Here is a 24,540-nt window from a genome sequence, read left to right on the forward strand (position 1 = left end):
TTTTAAAGAGCATTGGCCATTTCAGGTTGCCTTTGGACACTGTGATCTAAACTGCAGTGATTCAGAGTGTGTCATCTGGCCAGTTGCAATGTGAGGTCAGCAACCTCCAGGAGTGAGGTGGAGAAAACCCTCTGGGGAAGGTTAAACTGTTTCTCTCCGGCTTTAATGTACTGGTGTCTGCTGCAGCTGCACTTTGCAAAAGTGAGAGCTGAAAAACATGGAGTCCTTTCACATCCCTTCTCAGTCAGTTTTAGACTTTAAAATCTATTTCAGGAAGAAAAAGTATAGAGAAGGCAGCATTCAGTGCACTCTTACTTCAAGCTGTGAGCTGGAGCAGATATTGGATTCTGTGAGAAAAATATCGGAAAAGAGCAGCATATTGATAAATCTTGCAAGGAAGAAAATGCATTTGCAAACCCATGTGTCAAATGAATCACCTTTGTTATCAGTTTAACAAGTTAAGAAGAAATCGTTTTCCCTTGTAGAAAATAGTTGTTCGACCCTGGTAGATTTTAATTATTGAACTCTTGCAACAGTGTATCTGTAACGAAACCCTTTGTTGTCTTCCCCAGATTTCAGATGAGGTTGTGTATTCATAATTGCTGTGGTATTGGAAAGATGGCCAATTTTTCAGTCCTTTAAAGCAGTTATAGTTTCTTCAGGTATAATGCACTTGCATACCAATATTCCATGTGTTATTTCCACTGTCTTTCTGTATTAAGCAATATTCTGTACTAGTGATTCACTGCACTTGAATTCATCAACTTGAAATGTAATTTAAGTTCTGAATAACTTATTATTAAGAAGTTTTGTTTCATTTTTCCCAAAAGATAAAATAAACTGTAGAAAATATTACGATTCATAGATAATGCATATTTACCCCCTTATGAGGGAACAGCTATGAAATGCAGGATAAAATGAAACCCTAGAACAGATGCCATGATGGATGTAACTGCAGTGTCAGCTGGATTAGTGTGAAGCCACAGTGGGAACTTCTGGCAAATTAGAAGGTTCCTGAGTTGGTAATTCCATGGCAGCAGGAAGATCGGTAGAACTAATCTCATCCTTCTGATCTATCTGTTTTGGCTTGGATATGTGAGTTAATCTGCTCTAAATAGTGCTCTCAAATCTAAGCACACAGCCCCTGCAGAAGGCAGCAGTACCTGTGCTCAGGTATGATCTAAAGATGACCATTCTGTAATTTTAACACGTGAGAAACCCAGCCTTTTAAATTCATTGGTAAGTGTTCCTTGAGCTTTGGAATGTCAGTTGCTGACGGGCCTGTGTAGAAGGTGTCTTTTTGCTCGGTGAAACAAGATGAGACCTGAGTGAAGACTTTTTTTGGCATTGAGCAGTGGCTCTCAAGCTGCTGTGCTGCTGCTCACCACAGAGATGCTCCTGTGGTGTGCTGTAGTCCACGTGTTAGCATAGATGATGACAGATTAAAAACCAAAAGGTGATCTTATCAAAGGATTTTGCTGCCACTGATTTCAGCTCTTCCTGCCTGATACACCTCAAAGGACTTGATGTCCTACCCATGGCAAGGCAAGTTAGTCGGCTTTATTGAAGAAAACAACTTGCTTTTGATTACAGATTTTAAGTCTTTGCAGACCAATTTAAGCTTCTTCTGTGAAGAATTAAAACATCCTTATGCTGTAAAACATTGCTCAGAATTTGGAAAACTTACACATTTGCTGTCATCATCTTTGCAGTCTTCAATAAAAAAGATTACTGTCAGTGTGTGACAATGTGTCATGTATTTTAGCTCATGGGGATTCTCCTGTTTCATTTCAGTCTTTTGTTTACTGATTTCAGCAGCTGCACATACTTTCAAGGAAGACAAGGAGAACAGAAGGCAATAAAAGGATGTGAGATGAAAGAAGTGGTATTGAGTATGGAAAAGAGAATAAAGTAGAGAAAGAGGAGAAGAAGGAAGGAGATTTTGAGGTTCATGAAAGGAAAATGGGACAAACCAAAGAGCATAACAGATTATGTTACCTCTCTCATTCTTTTTTTCCTGTCTCATCTTCTCTAAGTAAGCCAAGAATGATCTTAAAAGCAGAGTCCAAATTTCATCTGCCTCATTCTTCTTTAAAGAGAGCTACAGATGCTACAAACTAGTCAAGTGTGGTCATAACACATATCTGGAATTTTTTTGGAAGTTGTTGGAGAGTAGTTTTGTAGCAGCAGTGAGGATGACTCTGTGTGTCCTGGTCACAGTCCCTACAAGGAATTGTGTAACTCATTCCCTGCCAGTCCATGCTTTGACTCTTGTCTACTCTTGTCTACTGGACTGTGCACTAGAAAGGGCTTTCTGCAGGTGCCATGGAACTTTGCTCAGGAGCAAATATTTATGGAAGAGTAATAGATAGCGTGTGTTTTCAGCATGAATAGCAGCAGGAGTGCATTTAGCTCCAAGTGTAACTGAGATGAATGTGTTCCAAGTGCATGTCTATATTTATATCCCTCCAAATTTCTGTGCAAATTGGAAAGCGTCTGCTGCAATATCTTTACCCCATGCAGTCCTTCCTGTTACCGTCAACTCAGTGAGATGCTAAGCAAAATATATATTTCCCCTCTTCCTTTATCAATGTTTTCCCTCAATCATCAAGATAACTTGTTATTGAATGCTTTGACACTATCCCATTCCCTTTCAGTTCACCAAGGATGAGAAAATGGCAAGAAATGAAACATGGATCGCTGAAGAGGAACACCAGCTGAGAAATACATTCTTAATATGTTTATAAACCACATGAATAATTTGTATGGTGGAATATTTGTGCTATCATGTTTTGATAGGCCTTTTGACTAACATACCCCGTGGGTGTTCCTCTTCATGTCACAGGAAGGTATTTTTTCAGGAATGCTCATCAATAGATAAAACCTGATTGCGGCAAATGATTTGGCATAGCTTCTCTCCAGCAAATGGCTTCCTCTGACTATCTGAATTAGTTCCAGCTCTGGCAAGTACTTGACAAACAGAACCCAGTACTGTAGCTCTCTGTTGATATTGTTTATTCATTACTAGGAGTAGGGTAGATACAACCCTAGGGCCTGATCCAAAGCCCACAGAAGTCAGTGAAAAGACTCCACAAGCCTTTTTAGTTGCTGGAATCCTGTATACTGTGTTTCAGGGTTCGGAAATCCACGCCAGAAACTTCGTCAATAACTGAAAGGCTGAAAGAAAAGCAAAGAGCCAACTTCTGGTCAGGCAGAAAGAAGGAAAGGAGAATGGAAATGTTCAATAAATTCTCATCAGAGACAAAATTTCTTCAAGTACTTTTTGTAGATGAAGACTGAAAAGATCGGTAACCTCTGATATTTTTAGGAAAACACCAAGTTTGTAAAAGCCTTAAGACAAAATTAAAATTAATATTCTAGGGTCCTAAAATCATTTCTTCTACAAGTACCCTGTAGTTCAATCTTCTGCAAATTAACCACAGTAACCTTGTTTTCTTGTGCTGGTCATAAATCTCCCAAGTTGTACTACTTTTAACAGCTTTATTTTTATAGTTTTAAATTATTATTGCTGATAATTCAAAAGTTGCTAAAAACTTAAATTTTACTAATGATGTATTTCTATGTTTGTGTTCAATACTACAGGGATAAGCAGCAATGACCCCTCTACTTAGATTTTCTAGTATTTTCCACGCTGAAAAATATTGTGATTAATTTTTCATTTGATAGTTGTTGTTGGGAAGCTCTCATGACCTTTGAAATTGTTCAGGGATAAGATTCCAAATCTGTTAAAGTGCTTTTTCTTTGTCCTGTGAAATTCTGTTGGGATTTTCTGGTCTCAGCTGCTGACATCTACTATGCCCCTTTTCTCTTTTCCTTTCCTCTGGAAAACTTGCTGAAACTATAACTGATGGCAGGCTTTGGGGATAACTGGTCTCACATCCCCAAAACAAACGCATCGGTCACACTAGTGTGGCTGGAGTCTGCAGAACAGCTTCAGTGGAAGGGCATGAGAGAAGGTGGCAGATCATTGCCCTCCCAGCGCAGTCCCCGTGGTGGCTCTGGGTCACAGAGCTTCGAGTTCTCTGTGGCCCCAAGGGAAATAAAGAATGGCCAGTTCCAACATTTGTCTTAGATACATGTTTTGCAGTATGAGGACTTTCAGAACTTTATTGATATCGTTATGTGGATATAATTCTACTCATCCCATAGCATAAATTCAGTCTGTGGTACAAGAGGTGGGGCTGGATAAAACTAGTTGCACAAATGCTTTCCTTATGACAGTTCATATCTCTTGGTGTAGGTCCACAGCATCCTTAACATACAGAAAGACTGTTTGGGTATCTCCCAACAATGCCCCCCTGCTCTGGACACCTCAAGTATCTTCTTCTCTCTTTCAATATAGGCCATTTAAAAAAATTTTTTGACCTCCAACAATTCTACTTCTTTCCCTGTGGAGTGTCTCCAAGCTGTGGATTGTCACCCACACTAAAAAGTGACTCGATATTCTAGCTCAGGCCTTTCCAGTTCTCAGCACGAAGCCATTACTTCTATCTAAGAGAAAGCATTTACATTTAAACAGTTTGTTGATGGATGAAAACCACCAGAGAATTAGTAAAAAAACTATTAAAAATGCTTGAATGTATTTCTTTTAAGAAGTAGCATAAGACCAGTATAGATACAGACAAAAAAGCAAGAAATTCACCTATACTTGTTCTTTAACCCTAACCACTCATTTGCTACTTGAGGTTGCTTGAGGCATGGGCTGGAGCCCCTGGAAAGGTCAACAGCCTTGTGTTTTTTCTGCAAAATCATGGATTCTTCTGTGCTACAATTTTTTCCTTCTGTTATACCACAAAGAAGGTTCTTGTTGTGTTTCCAAACTTTGTGCATCTGCATCTCCTGACATTAACACCTGCATGAGTCTATAATTACTTTTTAACGATTTGAGAACTTTCCATTCCTCAAATCCCAGCCTCTTTTGAGTTGTAGAAAACAGTTTTTTATCCAGCCTCATTTTTTTTTTCCAGGCCAAAGCTAGCCACAATTATTTAATAAGCTTTAATGATTGTCTCATTCATAAAAAAAGATGTTAAGAACTGTTGCCTTTCTCCTTAGGGAGGTACTACCAGCACGTAGGAATAAAATCGCAAAATATAATGGCAGAGAAGTCAACCCATTCCTATAGCTAAAAAGTTATCCACAGAAAGATCCCACATAAATATAAGTAGTTCATAACCTTAGAAGTCAGATTTTTTAAGGTATGAAAACAAGTTAAGGCTTTATCTAATAACTGAGCAGGTAGGTATCTTAAATCATCAAAACCTGCTATATTCTCTAAGTTATTTTTGCAAATGGCACTTTGAACACATTTCAGGTGCCAGAACTGAATTTTGTCTGCTTCATTTAACTTAGCCGCCCCAATTATTTTTTTTTAAACTTTGACTTCTATGATTTGGATAACTTTAAAATAAAAAATTACATTCTTTGAGGCATACTATTATTCTTCAGTTTGACACAGATCTTGCCCCAGTTTTGAATTAACATTATTTGGCTTTAGGAAACATCTATATTTTAAATTGCATGAACTTCAAACATTCTGAGCACTGCATCAGCGTTTTCTTGTTAGACCAGGGAATATCTGTATGCTACAAACAGACTAAATCTGAGCATGTGCAGAATTATTCCAGAAAAATTATTTGACATATTTGATATAAATGCAGGATAAACTATTAAATAGCTCTGGAAATCAGCAGTATTCCACTGCCTGAATGTTTTTAACAGTCAGATAAAACTGACTTCTGGGAATCTGCAATGAGTTGCAAGACTCACTCCTGATGTTTGCAGAAGCTACACAGGGGATTTCAACCTGGTGGCCATTTTGAACAGAACTTGAATATTATTCATCAGTAATTGCAAGCTCTGATTCTCTCTATCCCATGCTCCATCTTCTACTTCCTCCTGACAGACAGATAATTGCCTCTATGGAATAAGTTGCTCCTTTCAACAATGTACAAGTTAATAAATGAATTGTTGGGTTCTATGGTATATTAGTCCAGAAACACTCAACATCCAGAGCTACATAAATGCCACCCATATTGCAATGTGGTGTCCTCTCATTAAGTACATGGAAAGTAGATGTAATTTTTGTAAACTTGCAACTCTTGCCAATTTTTCTCCTGATTAGTATAATCCTTTTCTCATAATCTCTTATAATAATATTTTATACTTCACTTATCTTACATAATTAGACATTGGACAATTTCACAGCCTTGCTGCTTTTGTTTAGTTAAAGCTCACTTTTCCTTCTAAGACATCAACAAACACTCTACTTGGTAAACTGTATTCAAAATATTTTCAGAATGATGTTTGTATAACTTGCGTGTGCCTGTGTATCTAGTGGGAAAGAAACTCAAATCTCAGAGGTCCTCATTCCTGTTAGTATTATCAGTATTCATGTGTGAGTCTTTAAGTTTTGGCCTTAAATCAGATTCTAGGGTGAACTTGTTTTCTTCATACTTCACTACTTAATTTTCCCAGAAATTTTGATAGAAAAAACTATACATTTTTCATTCTAAACTGTTGCATGGAGTTTTTTTTCTTTTCCAGGAGACTGTTAGAAGAGCTGGGAAGACTGCCAAAGAACTTGCTAAAGACAGTAAGAGCAGGAATTAAATCACGGAAAAACATGAAAAACCTGTATCTGTGTCTGAACCGTGAAATAATTACTGTCAACCAGCAACTGTATCTAATAACAAGTTTTATAGCAGTATGGTGAAGTTCCTGATACACAACGTTATGTTTCAACAGATAAAAGCAAATGAAAACTGAAGTATAATATTGAAGGTTACAAAGTCTATGCCACTAAAATTGCTTGTTATAGACAGTCTTAGAAGAGTCTCTCTTGACTTCACATTTTTTACAGCTGTCTCTACAAGTTTCTCAGGTGATGTCTGTTAAACCAACAATTTATACCTCCATCATCTTTAGTATGTTTCCAGCAGCTCTCATGATCACCTGGAAAACACAGAAATAGCAAACTGATGGAATTTTTCAACATTTTCCAGTAATAAATTTGATGAGCTACATGAAATGTGCAGTGCACTCAGTTGTCCCAGTCACGAGCTGGAAGCTGTTTACTTCAGTTTTATTTCTGGCTTTCTAAACACCTGCATGCTGCATTTATTTCACACAAGTAAACACTGAGTATAAGATAAAATATTATAACACGGCAGGTATGCTTGTTTCCTACTTCAACAGAAAGATGTACTGCTTCTCACATAGATCCTCATCTATGTTATTAGTTAGAATAATTCGGGCAGGTAATGATACTAAAATGAATATCTAAGCTTAGAATTATCTGTAGGTCAATGGGTGAACTGTTTGATATTGTGTATCCCAAAGCTTTCCAAAACTGCAATTCATATAAAAAGTTCTATAGATGTCAATTAAATGAGACAAGGTAAGTATGGGGTCAAACTAATATAAATGACTCCTCCAATTGCTTCACTGGAGAATGCTAAGTAGAATGCAAAGGGTTAGGGAAGCCGTTCTCGCTTTATTCTTAACTGGGCAACAATTTCATCTTTGATGTTTTAAGACTATCATTAATTCTTCTTCTTAACTATCTGCCTACTAAACCACAGATAACATTGTCATTTGTTTGAAGTTCTCAAAGTAATGATCACTACTGCTATGGGAACAAAAGTAGACTGCCAGCTAAGAGAACTCCCAGGCAGGATGGACAGAGGATATCTGTTGAGGTGCTCTGTGTTGTAGGAAAAGGATGTTGAAGTTAGGTGGTACAAAGCTAATCTGACCTTCATGTCCCTAGTACTGCATACAAGTTCAGGAAAAAAACAAAGCAAAATGGCTTTTTTCCCCAGCCTGCCTTCCTGTCCACCCCGCAGTTAATTTGAACTGTTTCACCAATTCCACCCAAAGAAGTATGTTGTCAGGCCACACTGGATATCCAGTGAGCTGTGTAACTCCATTGTCCTCAGTGAAATCCGCGAAAAAACTTGTGATGTCTATAAAACCCTTTGACTTCTGACGGCTTTAAGGAGGAGATGGCTCAGTGTTCCCACTGATGCTGCACCAGTTTTCGCTCGGTGTTGGTTCTCTTGAGTTACACTCAAAGGACTGTGAAAACCATCTACGCTCGTCTGCGTACGGTGGCCCTCCTCGAACACCCAGAGGGACAGCAGAAAGCGTGTTTCCAGCAGTACCAGATCTCTCGCGTTCGATGCCTCGCTTGCCCTGTACTCGGGTACCTGAGGAAACAGAGCAGCAGACAGCGCGCCGGGAAGGAGCACCAAGCCGTGGCCACCTGGTCCCCGAGCGCAGCGGGCGCTGGCCGAAGATCTGGCAGGGCTCCTTGTGCCAGTTCGGCCCCCGAGGAGCAGAACGAGGCAGAGGCCGCCGCGCCCCCAGGGGCTGTGTACGGGCACACCCCCGCTCCGACCAAGCGCTGTGCCGGTCGTGCTGCCTCGGAGGCCGAGCCCCTTCCGCGGGCCCTCTCCACGGCAGGGCCCACCAGCTGCCCCACGCCGTCCGCGCTGCCCGGCGCCCCGTGGAGCCGTCCGGCCGCGCCGTCCGGCCGCACCGCCCCGCTGCACCGCCCCACGCCTCCGGAGCGGGGAGGCACCGCCGCCGCCGCCCCGCCCGCCGCCGCTGCGCGCCGGGGCAGGCGCCGAGCAGGTGGCCGCAGGCAGCGGGCAGCGCCGCGGCATGTGAGCGGCCCCCAGCCTGCCGCCCGGCCGCGCTCCTTGGGAAGGCAGCACCGGCCCCCGCTCCTTTGCTGCCCCCCGCTCCCGTCGCCGGGCCAGCCGCGCAGGCAAGGCCCCTGCAGCGGCAGCCCGGAGGCGCTGAGCCGGGGGCCGAGCGCCGCGCCCCGCCGGTGGGCGGCCGTGGCGGAGGGCGGAGAGGAGGAGGAGGAGGAGGAAGGCTGCGCGCGGCCGGAGGGACGCGGGAGCCCCCCGGCCACGCAGGATGAAAGTCACGGTGTGCTTCGGGAGGACGCGAGTGGTCGTGCCCTGCGGGGACGGGAACATAAAAGTTTTCAGCCTGATCCAGCAAGCAGTGACCCGGTACAAGAAGGCGATCGCCAAGGTGAGGGGCGCGGGGAGCGGCGCCCGCGATCAATATGGCGCTTCCCGGAGCGGGGAGGGAAGCGAGGGGGAAAGTCCGGGCTGCCCCGCCGGAGCGGCGGGAGCGGGACCAGGAGCGGCCGGCGGCGCGGAGCGGAGCCCTGCGGGGAGCGTGTGTTCGGCGCCGCCGAGGGGAGCTGCTGGGCAGAGGGAGGGGCGGCCCGTCCGCGGCGGCCCCAGCGCGGCTCCCCGCGGCCGCGGGCGCCTGACGGGCCGCGGCCCTTTGTTCGGCGGTGCCTGGCGGCGAGGGGGCGGCCTCCGGGGGTGTCGGTGCGGGCGCCGCCCGATCCCGGCCGGGAAAGCGGCGCGGGGGCCAGCGGTGCCGGGTCTGCCCCGGGGCGGGCGGCGGGGCCGAAGCGCCGCGGAGGGCTCGAAATCCAGCCCCAGGCTTCCTGGCCCTCCAGGCCCGGCGGGGAGGGCGGTGGGAGGGGGAGCCCGCCGCAGGGGCGTCCGGCAGCGCCCGCGGGCCACCTCCAGCCGCCCGGCTGGGGTCAGGGAGGGCCTCGCAGCAGCGCGGCCGCTCGCGCAGCCTTCGCGCCTGCCCGCGGCGGGGGGGGTTTCCGCGTGTGCGTGAGGCGCCCGCAGAGCCGTGGGGTGCGGAGCGCCGGCCCGGCCCGCGACGGGGCCGATCCCGAGTGCCGCCTGCGCCGGCCTCCCTCAGCCCCATGTTGAAATCCCTGGCTGTGAGTGTGCAGGCAGTTGCACACTTGGCTTTCTCTCCATAGGCGACTTGTTGGGCTTTGTGCGGTTTTTTTTCTTTCTTTCTTTCCTCCTTTTTTCCCCCTTCCCCTCCTCACCGTACTTTCATCTTGTTGCTGCAAACTTTTTTTAGTCATCTGGTTTATTGTGACCGTCGTTGGCTGAGAACTTGAGCAACCCCCTTCCCCATCGCAGTACCTGATCCATCCGAGCAGCTGAATGCGGTTTTTTTTCCCCCTCAGCCCTTCTGACATTCTTTACACTTCTGAACCTGGAAGTTTTGCGTTGGTAAATGCTGACTCCCATGCTCTCTGAAACCTGCAGTGGAAGCAATACTGTGAACAGCGTATTGATTGTTTTGAAGTGATTCCCAAGAAAATTTTGAAGATCATTTTTCTCAGTGAGAATTCATTCCAGTTGGTAACTGAGGTTCCCATCACCTCCCTGCTTGATTCCTGAAGAATGTGGTTTTGGAGAGGACAAACACATTCTCTCTGTGTTTTTATTATTCCTCTTGTAACACAGTTATGATTCTGGCTGCAAAAAGAAAAAACGGTTCACTGGGATCTAGCTGTGGCTGCATACCAGCCGTTATTTAAAACACGTCAGTTACGCACATGGCAGCCTACCTGCACGTAGGAGTCTGTGTCCGAAAGTGCCTTTACTTACTGGTTAAGGTAAACCAGTGAACAGTAAATTATGTCCCTTAGGGGAGCAAGGAATGCCTCATTGGGCCATTTAGATGAGAAGTGTTTGCAGAATTTGTTTGTTAGTGTTACAATGTTAATAAATGTAATTATTTTGCTGTGTTGTGTTCAAAAGCTGGCCCGTGTAACTCCTGTGGCACTGGCCTGAGTCCTGGTTTCCAACTGTTAAATTGCATTAAGGGGTGGCAATTACGTTCTGCAGTATAATGTTAAGCCTGGAAGTGATTGCACTAGTGAGCACAGGAGAAACACATGCTCGTCACCAGGAAAAGGTTACCTGATTGCAAATGATGTGGGTTTGTCCAGAAAAGAACCACCTGTGGAAACATAAAGAAAAATTGTTACTGTAACTCTACTTTGACCATGCCGATCTATTTACTGAAAAGGCATTTTGCAGAAGGGCAGCTAGACTTTGGCCCCTTAGTCCCCAAAGCTTCCAGTTCTGGGTTTGAAGTGACTCTGTGCTCTTCAAATGTTAGTATTTATATGATAGTTATGCTATATGTTGCTGGTACGGACTTGAGGTAGCTGTAATTACTGAGATTATTTCTGTTTTATGGAAATAGTGTGGCTGAAAACACAACAGCAGAGCCCATGGGCTTTCTCTGGGTGTTCTATAAAGTCCCTCTGAAAACTTAGATTAGCTGAAGATTTTCTAAAGCAACATTTAGGTAGTCAGGGGGTGGATCCTCAGTGTCCTGTAAGAAAATGTATAGTGCTGTTTGCTGAACTCACTGTAGAGTAACATAGTAATTTATGGTTTTGGTGGCAGAATTTCATAGATTACTGTTTTTGTAGCAGTTAGGTGGTTTCTTTTTAGGCTAGGGTAGCAGAGGAGCACATCTTCACTTCAGACAGAGACAAGAGAGCAGGAAATGTAATTCCTAACCTAAGAGAATGAAACTGACACTGAAATCTACTTCACCACTACTGTGCTGTATGGAAAAAAAACATATCTAGTAGAAGATTATTCAAAGTATTTGAATTAAGTTTATGGTTTTCATACTTGCAGGAGAAGCAGCATTTCTTGTCCTGTGCAGTGTCTGCTGTATACAGCAGTTCCTTCAGGAGATCTGCTTGGAGCCTCTGAGAACTGAGTTGTCAGCCCTTCCCAGATTACCTCTAGCTTTGTCATGGTTTCCAGGTTGTGTTAAACACAGTGATGTGCACAGCGAGCACTTCTGACATACCAGAGCAGTTGTGGTGAGGCAGCCCGGTATTGTGCTTGCAGAGTGCCAGGAGTGACTAACTTGATAATTTTACCTCAGTTTTCTGGCTTATTTAGGTTGAAGAGACATGTCAAGAATAGAAAAAATACTCACGAGAAATAATCCACATAATAGTAAGATTCTCCTCTCTGTAAAATGTTAAGACTTAAAAAGCATATAGATAACACACCCAGTTAGTGCAGTTACTTCTGGATGCAATTGTTTTTTATTAGGATTCATAAGTCTCAGAAAACTAGTTATGGATTAACTGTGCTGTCAATACTAAATGTTTAGGTGTGGAATAAGTTCTTAGTGTGACAAGCTGTGCTTGAAGGTTAGTCTATGTAGCATGTATAGGAAATCTTTCAGTTCCTTTGCTTTTATTCCAAAAGAAGCTTTATGTCTGAAACATGATCTGTTTCTTTCTGAAGGTTGTGTTTGTGGGGAATGAACAAGCAAATGGCAAGAGATGTTTGAAAAGTCTATCTTGTCCAGGGCAACTGAAGTCAGCAAAAATTGATTGTGCTTATTGAAGTCCTGTTTGCATGGTGCTACAGGGATGATGCTCTGTGCGTGTGGCTAGACTGATGCATCCTCTGGCACAAATTCTCAGTGAGTGTTGAATAAGTACAGTTTGGGCAGGAGACAACTGGCCTGAGAAATGGTAGCTACGTTTTCCAAACCCTGCTGGCCAGAGGCCCAGCAGGTTTTGTGTTGATGTAGTTCTGCTTATGGCTTCCTAGTAATTTGATGATTAAAAAATGCTGGTGAGAAGGTAAGGGGCATTTGGAGGAGGGAAAGTCAGCCGTAGCTGATGTGCTTAAGGTTAATGGAAAGGGATGATGGGCCCCAAAAGGGAGCAGATAGGTAGGCAGTTGAGATTAAATACGTTTCTCAAATGACTGACTGTAACTTAGTGTTAAACTGTGGAATTTTAATTATTATAAAAATGGTATATCAAGTAACCTTTCATCAAGGAGAAGTAAATGTGCATTCTGTAGCTTTGGTTTGGTCTACTTGTCACCAGAGACATTTCTGACTCTTTGGTGACTTTCAAGTGTCACCATAATCTTTTTGTGCTATGGGATATCATAAGTGTTTCACTTTTTATCTTCTTTTTCTTGAAAGTATAAATAAACATGCATAGGTAATGCATGTATATTTATTTTTCACTTTGAGCATTGCTATGCTGCCTTTATTTGTAAACAAGAGTATGGAATATGAAATCATGGATTTATGAGAGTTTTTTTGGTCTCATGTTTAGTCCCTACAGGGATTGTTTGGTCTCTATAATAGCTCATTCTGATGTCTTGAGTAGCACGAGCTTGTAGTGATGTTCCTGGACATTGTATATAACCCCGATTTTTCTAGTTAAGTAAATCAATAAGCAAATTTGCTGAATCAAAAAGATTTTAGGAGGATTCTTGAGACACCTTTCTTTTCCCCCTCAACAAATGCTGTGGGAGATGAAGTTTTCCAGGGTTTGTGATGTTATGTGGAGCAATGCTTGAATTGTTAATTTAAAAACTCAGTATGTTAATATTTGTGAAAAGAAGTTGTAATCTGCTCTTTGGTAGCGTTTGAAGGCAGTTGCTGATAAGAGATCAGAACTCAAGGGAGGTTGACTGTGTCAGAAAAGGTAACAGGTGTCAAATGACCATCTTCTCACTTCATTTTTACATAGGAAGTCTAGGCTGCTCAGAGCTTAAAGCTCCACCTCTTTGGTGAGGAAGGTTGCAGTCTCAGGGAATTTGTGAAGCATTTTTCTGTTGTTATTTATTTATTTTTTTTCCCAGTGCCAGATGGGGCTTCTCAGATTATCTCCTTAAAAGTCATCTCCCAGACAGCAGGTTGTCTTCCAGGTACACAGTGGTGACTTTGGTGCTTTTTATGTTTTGCAGAGCAATTTTGCAGTTGCTCGTGTGTCACTGGAGCATCATTTATGGGTCCCAGTATACACGAGTGGGTTGGTGTGAAAATTGGATAATTTTATGTGTGTTTTTTGTTGGTCTCAGCACAGTCCCTGCTTGAGCCTGGCTGCTAGGTTTTGGTCACAGGTTTAGTAGGGTCCTCTTACAGTGCCTATGCAGAGACCCTTTTAGAACCTTAGTGAAAACACTGAAGGACAAGGGTGGCTAAATGTAACATTAAAAAGATTTACCTTTTTTTTTTTTTTTTTAGAATTAGACTTAATTTTGATATCTGCCTAAATATTGAGCTTGATTTATGTAGAAAGAAGCCTTATAGACTGTTTTCAGAAAGTACAGGAACCCTCTCCATCCCAGAAAGGCCCCAAGAGGGACCAAACACCGCCTCAAATCCCTCTCACTCCAGCTACTCAGTTGACTGTTGTTTACTTCTAGCCAACATCACCAGGATAAAGTCACTGGGTTCTGCATTAGGTATTGACTGGATAGTATTTTAATGATTTACCTGAGGTCAACCAGAATAGTCCAGGTTCCCTGGGGCTGCTGGCAATTTTCTCAAGCTGGCTCTTGACCTCTTTGCTGATATTGGGCTCCCAACAGTGGGACCCAGCTGAGGAGTAATGTCATTCACTCTGCTGTGGCCTGATGAAAGCTATGAATGGCAGTGGAGAGCTGCTAAAAGAAAAGTACTGTAATGGGTAACAATCACTTCAGGGTTAGAAGGCTGTGGCATGATCCTGAAGGTCTGGGAACTGTTGCTGGCAATATAAGGCTATGTCTTGCTTATAGTGATTTTATTCCCTCCACTCACCACCAGAAAATTTCCTTTTGATTTCTTCCTACCTCCTTCTGTGTTTTCAGCCAAACATATGTTTTCCTGTTGTTGTCCTCATCTGTGTATACAGGTGACTCTTGTGTTGCACGACAAGTTGCAGGGTGAAGGTAGGAATGGACCTTTGGATTGAGCATGGTAATGGCTGTGGAGACTTGGCTGTATGGTAGTACTGTGTCTGAGGGGACCTGTGGCTCAGGACGTGGGGAGCTGCACAAGCCCTGCTTTTAGTACATACGAAGAGGGGATACAAAGTGGACAGCATACAAGCAAAGTCAAACTTTGAAAGTGTTTTCAGTAAAGGATATGTGTGGTACCACTGTGGTTGGCTGATGAGAGCAGTACCTATCTTTAGCTGGATGGGATACATCATTGCTTTCAGTTTGGCATTATGTGGTTGTTCAGTGTTACTAAAGAGTGATCAAAGCGAAGTGTGTGTTTGTGGAAGGGTGGCTTATGAGTGATTTCCCTCTGAGGAAATGCACTGTTCAGCTGCTGCAAGCAATTCCTGTAGTTCTGAGAGGAGGACTGCAGAGGAGCTGTGAAAGTGCTCAGTGCACTCAGAGAACAGTTCCTTGAGGCAATTTGGGGTTTAGGGAGTTGCCAGCCTTTCTTCTCCTGGGTGATAGCCTTTCACCAGTGGAAAACCATCTGATTCTCATAGCTTTGTATACTTTAACTTTGGCTATAACCGTCACAGATGTTTTAGTTCTCTTATAAAAACACCACTGGAAGTAACACTTTCTCAGTTGTACCAGACTATGACATCTTTTGGTCATGGCACATTTGTCTGGTAAAATAAGATGGAGTAAATGGGGCAGGAATGCTGGTGATGTTAGTTATACAGAATATGGTTCATGTAGCTTTAAAACAGTTTCCTGGTTCTTCAAAGGAAAACAAAGCTTTTCATCCAAATATAAATTGAATGGATAAAACATGCAACAATGCTGAACCAGTGCTTATATATATTGAAAATAAAGTGGAATTCTTCTAACATCAATCCAGTGTATAGCACAGATGTTCTCACTCAGAAATATTTTGAGAGAAGTAAGAAAATAAAAAGTGGAGCAAAAAGTATTAAAAAATTCTGCAAGATACTTTAGGGCATCTGTGCTTTACTTTTTTTTCCTCCTCCTTTTTAATATCCATTATATATTTTCCTTGTTTCTTTGAGGTCATTTTACTGTAATGCTCAGCAAGTCTGGTGCTGGAAGATAGATTAAAAATACTCTCAAAAAACCAAACTGCCTTTGAGCTAAGCTACAGAATCCAGTGGTGCTCTTTAAAACAAAACAAAAAGAGAATGAAAAAAAGAATACAGCAGCACAGATGTATATAATACTTGTCAAAATGACTAATATTGCTAGTGAAAGAGAAGTGAGTGATTCAAAGTAATTTTAATTTAACAGTGAACATTAGGGCCTTTTTGTTTTTTAGATAATCACATTCATTTTACTTGTTGCAATACTTTAATAGTGCTGGATTTTTTTCCTACTGGTAGCTTTAGTTATTGTCTCAAATTAAATCAGAAATAATTTTAGTAACTATTTTGTTGCAGTATTTGCTGTTCTTTTTTAACCAGCTAGCAGGTACATGACTAACTTACTTTCCACTTCAGTTCCTTACTATGAAGTGATACATCTTAATAAAGTGTTTAGTCCCAAAGAAAAGGCAAAATGTATCCCTATTCAAAACTCTTGGTCTGGATCCCACATGCTACATCTCAGGGCAGAGGTCTCCATTGGAGGGGGAAGAGTAGTAAAAGCCAAGTGTCTTTGTATGCAGCCCAGGAGCAGAGATGAGCATCCCATGGAATGCTGCTCTGCTCCTGCCAGGCACCATGCTCTCTCTGGTGCTGCAGCAGTTAGCTGATGTTGCCTCCTGGATCTTCATGTCTCCAGCTCGTCACGACTTTCATGGTAACAGAGATAGGGCTGGCAGAAGGTAGTTGACTGTGGGGGGAAAGGTGGTCTTCTGTAGGGGAAGAAAAAAAAGACTGGATGAGCTTGAACACTGGTAAAGGGAAAGGCTTTGGGAATAAGGATAGATGAATTGATGCCTTTTCTTTCACATGAGAGGAGAACAGGAGTTTGCATGAGAGGAAGACAGTAATGGAGTAAATTAAATACTGCCAAAGAGCTGTAGATGGGGAAGAAACTGGTTAACTTGGTGCCTTGGAGGTATGTGGTCAGTTTAGGAAGAAGATGAAAAATTGGCCTCAGTGGCACAACAAATATAACCCAAAAGACTTTCTTTTTAAGAAGGGATCCGTGAAATTAGGGAAGCTTCCCTCTTTGGGCAATAAGCTTAGTGAAAGGAGTGAATCTCTGATTTGTTAGGGAAAATAGACACTATTTTGGAACAGTGATGTCACGTTTTTGGCCATACTTTCCACATTCTCTCATGCTCAGCCTGCTGCTGATGCAGCGAGATTTTGACTCCTTTGCAGGAAGAGCAAGCTGGTATGTCGTTAGCAGTTCTTTTTAAGTGGCCACGTTTATAGGATTTTTGTTTCAGGTATGCATGTCTTTACAGACTCAAAATGGCAATTTAAAGTGTTTCTGATGTTCATGTTGTATTACTAATAAAAGAAAAAAAAAGTGATGTGGGTATAAAATGTTTTAAACAAAGATAGGACTTTTGGGAGTGTCTGTATGTTTGTGTGTGCACCCGCTTAGGTGTTTTCATTTGTTTGAAGAAATGTAGCCACACTTTCTAAATGAAAAAGTAGTTTCACTTTACCCCATCTTTTTTGCATGTACTTTCAAAGTTGAGTCTATCTTCCCCCCAGGCAAAGGCCACATAATGTTTTTTTTCTTCTCTATTAAATGTCAGAAGCAATATCCTACTTGTGAGAAACTTGCAGATACACACCTCTTTGTGTATATAATGAGAAGAACAACTCTGTTCCAAGTTCTCGGAGTCCTTCTGAACAGGAAGGAGCAGGAACTGAATTTAAGGAAATATGGAAAAATTCCTTCTAGGGATGCTGGAGTGTCTTCGAGACCAAGTGGCCTGAAAGTTTTGTTGCTATAACAACTGAAATGACAGGATTTTTTTAAAAATAAATTGGAATCTTCAGAACCTTGAGCTTCTTCAGTAAACTGCTAAGTGGAATAACAAAGCTTAATTTAATTTGGTCTCTCCAAGAACCTGTTGTATCAAACGTTATTTGCATTTTTTTAAGTGTGCATTTGTTTGTGCTGTCAGTTTTTTCCCCTCTGCCTTCCTGTAAGGATGGCTTGCCTGCAGCTGTGAGTGCTGGGAAGGCAGCCAGTTACCGAGTACCGAAAGAAGAAGAATTTAGGCAGTCGGGCTGTGGTGGCCAGGCTGTGATGGCCAGCTGTTCCTGGTAAATGAGCTGCTTGCCTCCCTGTCGCATGCAGCCTGGGAAGGTGAAGAGGGAAAGGATTTTACCCCCCTTTGAATTTGTCTCCATCTTTTGGCAGTACTAAGTTGCTGGAAGACTGCTAGCCTGAAGTGCTAGGCTTTGTAAAAGTTAAAAAATATTGTGCAATTGCAGTAATTTTGCCAGTTGGAGAGTAGTCATCTCCATACATCTCACTTGTTCTGCTAGATGTTTCTGCCTTTTATTATCAAGCGATGAGTGCTGGGTAAGAGGAATAATGCTGCTACTTTCTGAGGGAAGTGAGAGGGATCTGGCCTGACTGTGGCCGTAGCCCTCTTGGGCTGAGGTTCCTGTTCCTCAAAGTCCCTTCCAGGCATGTGTGAGGGGGATGGGTGCTCAGGTGGCAGATCAGGTTTGGATGAAGTTGTGGAGTTGATTGCTTAACACTGACAAAGTTGCTGCGTCTCTTGCTGCACTGTAGGTCTGAGACAACTGGGGGTGGGGGAAAAGGAAAAGCCCCAGATTTTCCTCTATTCTCAGTCAGACTGAGAGTCCTCTCTTCTGGGCATAGTGCAAGTTAAGAGCATCATTTCCAAATCCTTTATTGGACATTTTTTTGTAGCATTAAGGATACTATTCTGAAAAGACAGGTTTGATGTTTTCTTCTTTGACTGAGTTTTCTTAACAGCAGCTTTTATGGTTTTTTTCCCTAGATTTTCTGCAAATGAAAAAATAGCACAAATGAGTGTGGTCTGTAATAATTCTGGAAAATATGTAGTTTGAACCAAGAAATTGCAAGAAAAAGTGGACTGTCTGAAATAAGTAGAGGTTTTAAGTTTGGAATTGTCTGTTAGTGTAGGCTCTGTTGTAAAACAGACAGCAAACTTGGTTTTAAATGTCTATAGCTGTTTGTATGCCAAATATGTTTAAGTGCTGCTATTTGTTTAAAGAGAAAGCCTCCTATATTTTCTAGACTTAGCTAACCTGGGCTCTGTATGTAAAGCAGCATATTTAACTTGTGGTTATATTAGGCAATGGACTAGTCTCACCCTGTGCCCAACAATCACTCAAGAGCATAATACTTTGGTAAACTAAACCTACATGTTAATATGCGTGAAATGTTGTTATTGAATTCAGTGTCTCCTTTATTAGTATAGTTCTTTGAAGAAGGTTCCTGATGACTGTTTTGTTGCTTTGGCACTGCCACAGCATAGCTATTGTTAGCTTGAAGCCCTCTGTTAAATTAGAAGCCACAGATAGTGAGTATCCAGTGTTGTATCGTTTGGGGTTTATAAAATATTTAGCTGAAGCAAGGCTCCTGGTCCTCATCCTGCCTCTATGAAGGTAAGAAGTTTCCTTTCCTGGTGGAATTCCCTAGCTGGGGAATGAAAGCAGCAGTGTAGGGGAGGTAGCTTGTACGAAAAGCTAATTTGTGCTGTGTTAAATGTTCTTTTGATATTTGAATATGAGGTAATTAGCTTGGATATACTGCTGTTTACCTTTTAGCATCTGGAGAAGTCTAAACAAGCTGTTGAAAGGAACTGTATCATAAATCTACTTAGTTTTTTTTTTTGACAGTTGTGTATTTCAGACTGAGATTACATCTGGTTTTCATGGTGTTTTCTGGTGGCCGGTGACTGGTGGGAGAAGTGCAGAGTTAAATGCATAAGGAAAGTTTTGGACAGTGTTCTGGTGTCTTCCTGTGGGCTGTAGGGGATGACTAGGTAACACCTACATGGGACCTCTCTGTTCAAGTAATGCTCTCAAGATGAGCCTGTAATTGCTACTCTTCAGACTTTTTTTTAAAAACCAATAGTTGAGTATTTATCCTTGCCATCTACTGGACTTGAGTCTGATGTGTAGGAAATTCTCTCTTTTGTTCTAAATAACTTCCATATCATAATTCAGCAATTGCTTGATCTTGTAGGGGAACAAAATAAAAAGAGTGATCTTGTTTTTCTTTGTTTTATGTGAAAGTTATTAAACTATTTTGATTCTGTCAATTGTAATGGCTAAAATTTGTAAAATGTATGTCCTGTTTTATGGATGGTCTGAGTTTCCCTTTCTTAAGCTGTATATTACATCCATGATTAGACAGTGTGTAAAGACTGCTCTATCTGCCTTCACAAGTTGCTTGTGATTCAGTGTGCCAATGTTGCCTTTTGAAAGGCTTTGTTTTCAAAGGTTGATGAATGCCAAAGACATTGTGAGTAGAGATGCATTTTAAGACGCAATGAGTACACATTTTTTCTTGATTACTTTTGGAGATGAAAGTTGTGTGTGATACTGATTTTTTTTTTTTTAAAGCTTTTCTGTAATGAATTCACATTTTGGAAGCATGCCATTCTTCATCCATAATTTTTATGTCACTTTTTCCAAAAATTTCATTGTTCCTTTCTGATCTCAAGTGTGGAGTGTAATTACATTGTGTTTTGTGTTATTCTTCAGTGTAAGCTACAAGCTGAGGTAGGAAGCAAAGATCTGAAATGAGTTTGTAATAAACGGGCCTTTATGGCCTTTCTTTTACCTAATGCCCAGCTCAGAAAGCTGACCACATGGCTGTCAATTTGTAACCTGTGCTTTGCAATTGCAAATTGTGCCTTTCTCATCATCAACAGCTAACAGGAGTCAGCCTGGTTCTGTTCACCTGCTTCCTTTGCAGCGAGTGAGGAACTGTAAAATTAGACACTCAAACATCTCAAGCTTTATATATTTTAACTTGGTAGCTTCGCTCTCCCTTGCTTGAGTAGGTGGGCCAACAAATCCAACGTGTTATGTAAAAGCAAAGATGTGGAGTCCTCCCTGCCACCTTGTGCATCTTTGTCCATAGTTTGTTCTGCAGACCAGATGATCACACCTACTAGAAGCCTCCTTCAGAGAGCAGATTGCCACCTTGCAATCAAGTGCACCTCACATCTCTTGGTGGTAGGCCAGCAGCAGGACAAGGCTTTTAACTTCAATCTGCTCTGCTGGTTTAGGAATAGCTGTTAAAAGAAGAACAGAGAAACAAAATGTCAGGGTAATTTTGAAATAAATGTAAATATGCAGAAGGAAAAAGTGGAACTAATAAAATTTACCACTTCAGGAATTTTTAAAGCTTGTATTTTAGTGCTTATTATGCTCAGTATAGAACGCTGCTAATTCAAACTAGATCTCTGTTTTATTCCATCTCAGATCACTGTAATGGTGATGATACTATTTAGCAAGTGCTTCATATCACTTCTCAGGTAATTTTTATAGCTGTCTACTGGCATAAGACCCATCCATTTGGAAAGCCTTTGGAAATCAGATAATAAAATCCACTTGAAATTCAAATGGTTAGAAGCATGGAGACTTTTTGTGTATTTACTTACACCGTTGCCCTGGTCACAGCTGTGGAATTGAATTTCCACAGCTGTATCCAGGCTCACTGCTGCTGAACTGCACTTACTGTGTGCCGTACAGACACCAGCTCTGTTCCTGCAAGGGTGAGTGGAAGGCTCTGATGTGCAATGTGGCTGGGCTGCCATGGAATATTACTCTCTAGTAGATGAGTGGCTTTCATAGCTTGCTTTCATTGTAGGATGAGCCACTTTGAATTGCCTTTATTTTTAACATGGAGGTAAGGTTATGCATAGAGGCTGTATTGAGTTCTCTAGTAAAGACTAAGTGTTTTGTATCTCTACACTGTTAAAAGATTCACTAACTTAGCTGTAATTTGGAAATCAGTGCCTCTTCAGAGGAGTTTAATGTGACTTCAGTAAAATTCTAAGAAAAAACTTTTTTTTTTTTGGTAAAAAACTGAGAGGTGTTTTTTCCTGACAACTATTTCTGACTCCATTTTACCAAATTTCCACGTGCACAATAATCTGAGGTATGGGAAGAGGTGTATATAGTAATGCATAAGGGAGACTGAATGCTGTGGTTAGGATTTAAGAAAGCGGTTTGCAGTGTCTTTCGGTTCCGTTCACATGTGTTGGCTGAATCCTGTGGTGAAGATACAGGAAATATCTGGTTAGTTTTGCTTCAGTGGTGCTGTGATTTGAGAAGGGAAATGTGTCTATCAGTGTCTTGCTTTTTCAGGTGTAAAATACGGGCTCAGGATAGGAACAGACTGCTTTTAATTGGTGCTCTCCCAACACAGCCCCACGTTAACTGGCGACCTATCTAGGCTTATTCCAAATACAGGTGATGGAGAACATGAGCACTCACCTGGGAGCAGCATCATGTGTTTCTGTGGCTCGTAATCTGTGAGGACCTCATTAACTGTGTTTCACGAGAACACGATGTTAATTACAGCGAGCGGGTACTTGCATCAAGTCCTCCTGTGGTTTTTTTCTGCTTCTTTGTGTTACCTTAGGAAAGAGAAAAGTACTTTGCTATAATGGTCACCTGTGCTGCAGCAAAGCTGTGATGCACCCATCAGTAATAACAGTGTGCAACACCCAGACTAGGAGCAAGGAGATGGCTCTCCAGGGCCTTCTCTTAATTGAGTAATTTCCTACTGTACTTCGACACCTTCTGCCTTCAAAAACCAAACCCACAAATAAACATCATAGCATGAGTTTGGCAAGTGTATAATTATCCCCATGGAGTGCATGGAGAAGGGAGGTATAGGAGGTCACTGGCCAATCCAGGACCACACAAGCAGTTCAGCACTGAGCTGGGAATGAAGTACTGACCTGCTAGTTCCTTAACCACGAGACTATCTTTCACCTCTGGTAAGGATGTCGTAAAATACTGCTGTATTTAATCCTTCTACTCTCCTGTAACTCAGCCTGTCTATGAAAATACATGCCATGCTTCACCAAGCTGAAAAGGTAATTGACCGTTGAAAAGCAAGTCGCTTCCTCTTAGAAGAGTGTGGAGTCCATCACGTTAAGTTACTTAATAATTTCTGAGGTACTTTTTTCCCCCAAATTACTCATACGGTGGTTGAAACTCTAGTATAGTAATCTGTACTTGGCAGTGAGGATGTCCATTCCAGTATTGCATACTTGTTTTAATATTTATAACTTAGAATGAAAGCAAAGGAAATACTTATGTTTGGCTCTAGTATCTAAAGTGATTTATGAGTAGTGATGATGTATTTATTTTAAAGTTAAGTGACACACTGAAGCCAGAAGGAGAGCTATTAGAGATGTGTTTGGTATAAATATGAGAAATGTAGAGAAGGAAGAATATTGATCCATGCTTGTGGAATTTAAATCAGTGGTTTTGTTTGTTTTGTTCTGTTTTTGCCTCATTAAAATGCTGTAATGTTCTGATGTTGAGATGCAGTAAATGAATTGGTCATGGGCAAAAATCCCAAGGCAGTCAGTAAAGGCTGTAAGAGTGTTCAGCTGGTTCTGGTAAGAACTGTCTTCACGTGTATGCATTCATTTTAGATTGATGGGGTTAATTGCCTTGGTCTCAACTTTGCTTGTAGGCTACTGTTCTGGTTGAAAAGGAACTCAATCTACCAAAGCTTTTTAATCCCCTCTGCATGCAGTGCTGAAGAAAGCACGTTTTCCCGTTGTAGATGTAAGCTTTCATGATTATAATGTCATATTTAGGATCTCTATTTTAGGGATAAGGAAATACACAGAGCTGCAGTAGGGCCAGAAAAAGCAAACGAGGGAGTGCTTCCTCTAGTACAGATTTAATAATAATAAATCCCCAACATTGGGATTTTGCAAATTATAATTCTACCCTAACCCAACTTTTAAAAAAATGACTGATTTGAGTTCAGGAAGCAGTGATTTATTCTTTTCTGTTTTAAAAATCACGCTACAGCACAACTGCTGTTTATTACCCCCACTTTTGTCACAGCCTTCAGGTTCTGTTAACAGCTGTCACAGTCATCACGTTATCTCCACCATTTTGTAAAAATGCAGCTGGTGGACTATGCAAATGGAAGCATGTACTAAATTTTAGATGACATTATAACCATTGTTCATCTTTTGCCTCTAGACTTTGTGTTTTCAAGTGACTTTGTAAGCCTTTGACAAACACGTTGTTATTAGGCATCAGGACGTACAATATGAAGTGATTTGTTGAAACTGGATAGCCTAAGAGATTTCAACGAGACCTAATAGCAAGTATCTTTAATGATTTACATGCATTATTTTGTGTCTCCTCTTTGTGGCATGTGCTTTGCATTCTAGACATCTATCTTCAATAGAAAGCCCCTGAGAAAATAAAAGCTGCTTGTATTTAGATTAAACCATCCTAAGTTAACAATGTGGATTCTTTGCTTCCTCTGTTGCCTTAGCAAACAACTGTTTCTGACCTGTTCAATGGCATCAGTGTTCCTGGTGTTTTCATTATAATAATTATGTTTTACTAGTTTTTAGCCTCCATTATTTTTTCCATTGCTGTTTCTGATTCTTACAGTTGATTGTTGCATGACAACGTTTCCTTCCCTTGTTACACACTCTGTACACATCAAAGGCTCTGGTTTAGAAGCTTTCTTGGTCCTTGTGCATTACTGAGTTACATAATGATGCTGTGGAAAGGTATCACAGGGAAAGTAGTGCTTCAGTTGTGGTTGTTGTGTCATCTACTGTGTTCTGCAGTAGAGGAAAGAACGAAATGATCTGCAAGTGCTTATAAACTGTGTATAAGCTTCTCTTTTTTTACTCTGCTACATATATGAAGAATTACTGTTTTTTTTGTCTAACTTTGAGCTACTTTTTGTACTGTCTTAGGCTATACCAGAACAGCAATCAAGGAATTCTGTACTGTCCTAT

General features: G+C 41.7%; 1 protein-coding gene across 12 annotated transcripts in view; it reads left to right on the forward strand.

Moving 5' to 3' along the window:
* Positions 1 to 8,646: 8,646 nt before the first annotated feature.
* PARD3 (par-3 family cell polarity regulator) overlaps positions 8,647 to 24,540 on the forward strand; it is a 453,311-nt gene continuing 437,417 nt past the window's right edge. For all 12 annotated transcript variants that reach the window (XM_061996551.1, XM_061996556.1, XM_061996554.1 and 9 more), the window contains exon 1: positions 8,647 to 9,069. In XM_061996551.1, the coding sequence (XP_061852535.1) occupies positions 8,950 to 9,069 (120 nt within the window). In that variant the 5' untranslated portion in view covers positions 8,647 to 8,949. The remainder of the gene's footprint in view (positions 9,070 to 24,540) is intronic.

The sequence above is a fragment of the Colius striatus genome, chromosome 5, assembly GCF_028858725.1.
Source record: "Colius striatus isolate bColStr4 chromosome 5, bColStr4.1.hap1, whole genome shotgun sequence".
In the NCBI taxonomy this organism is placed as follows: domain Eukaryota; kingdom Metazoa; phylum Chordata; class Aves; order Coliiformes; family Coliidae; genus Colius; species Colius striatus.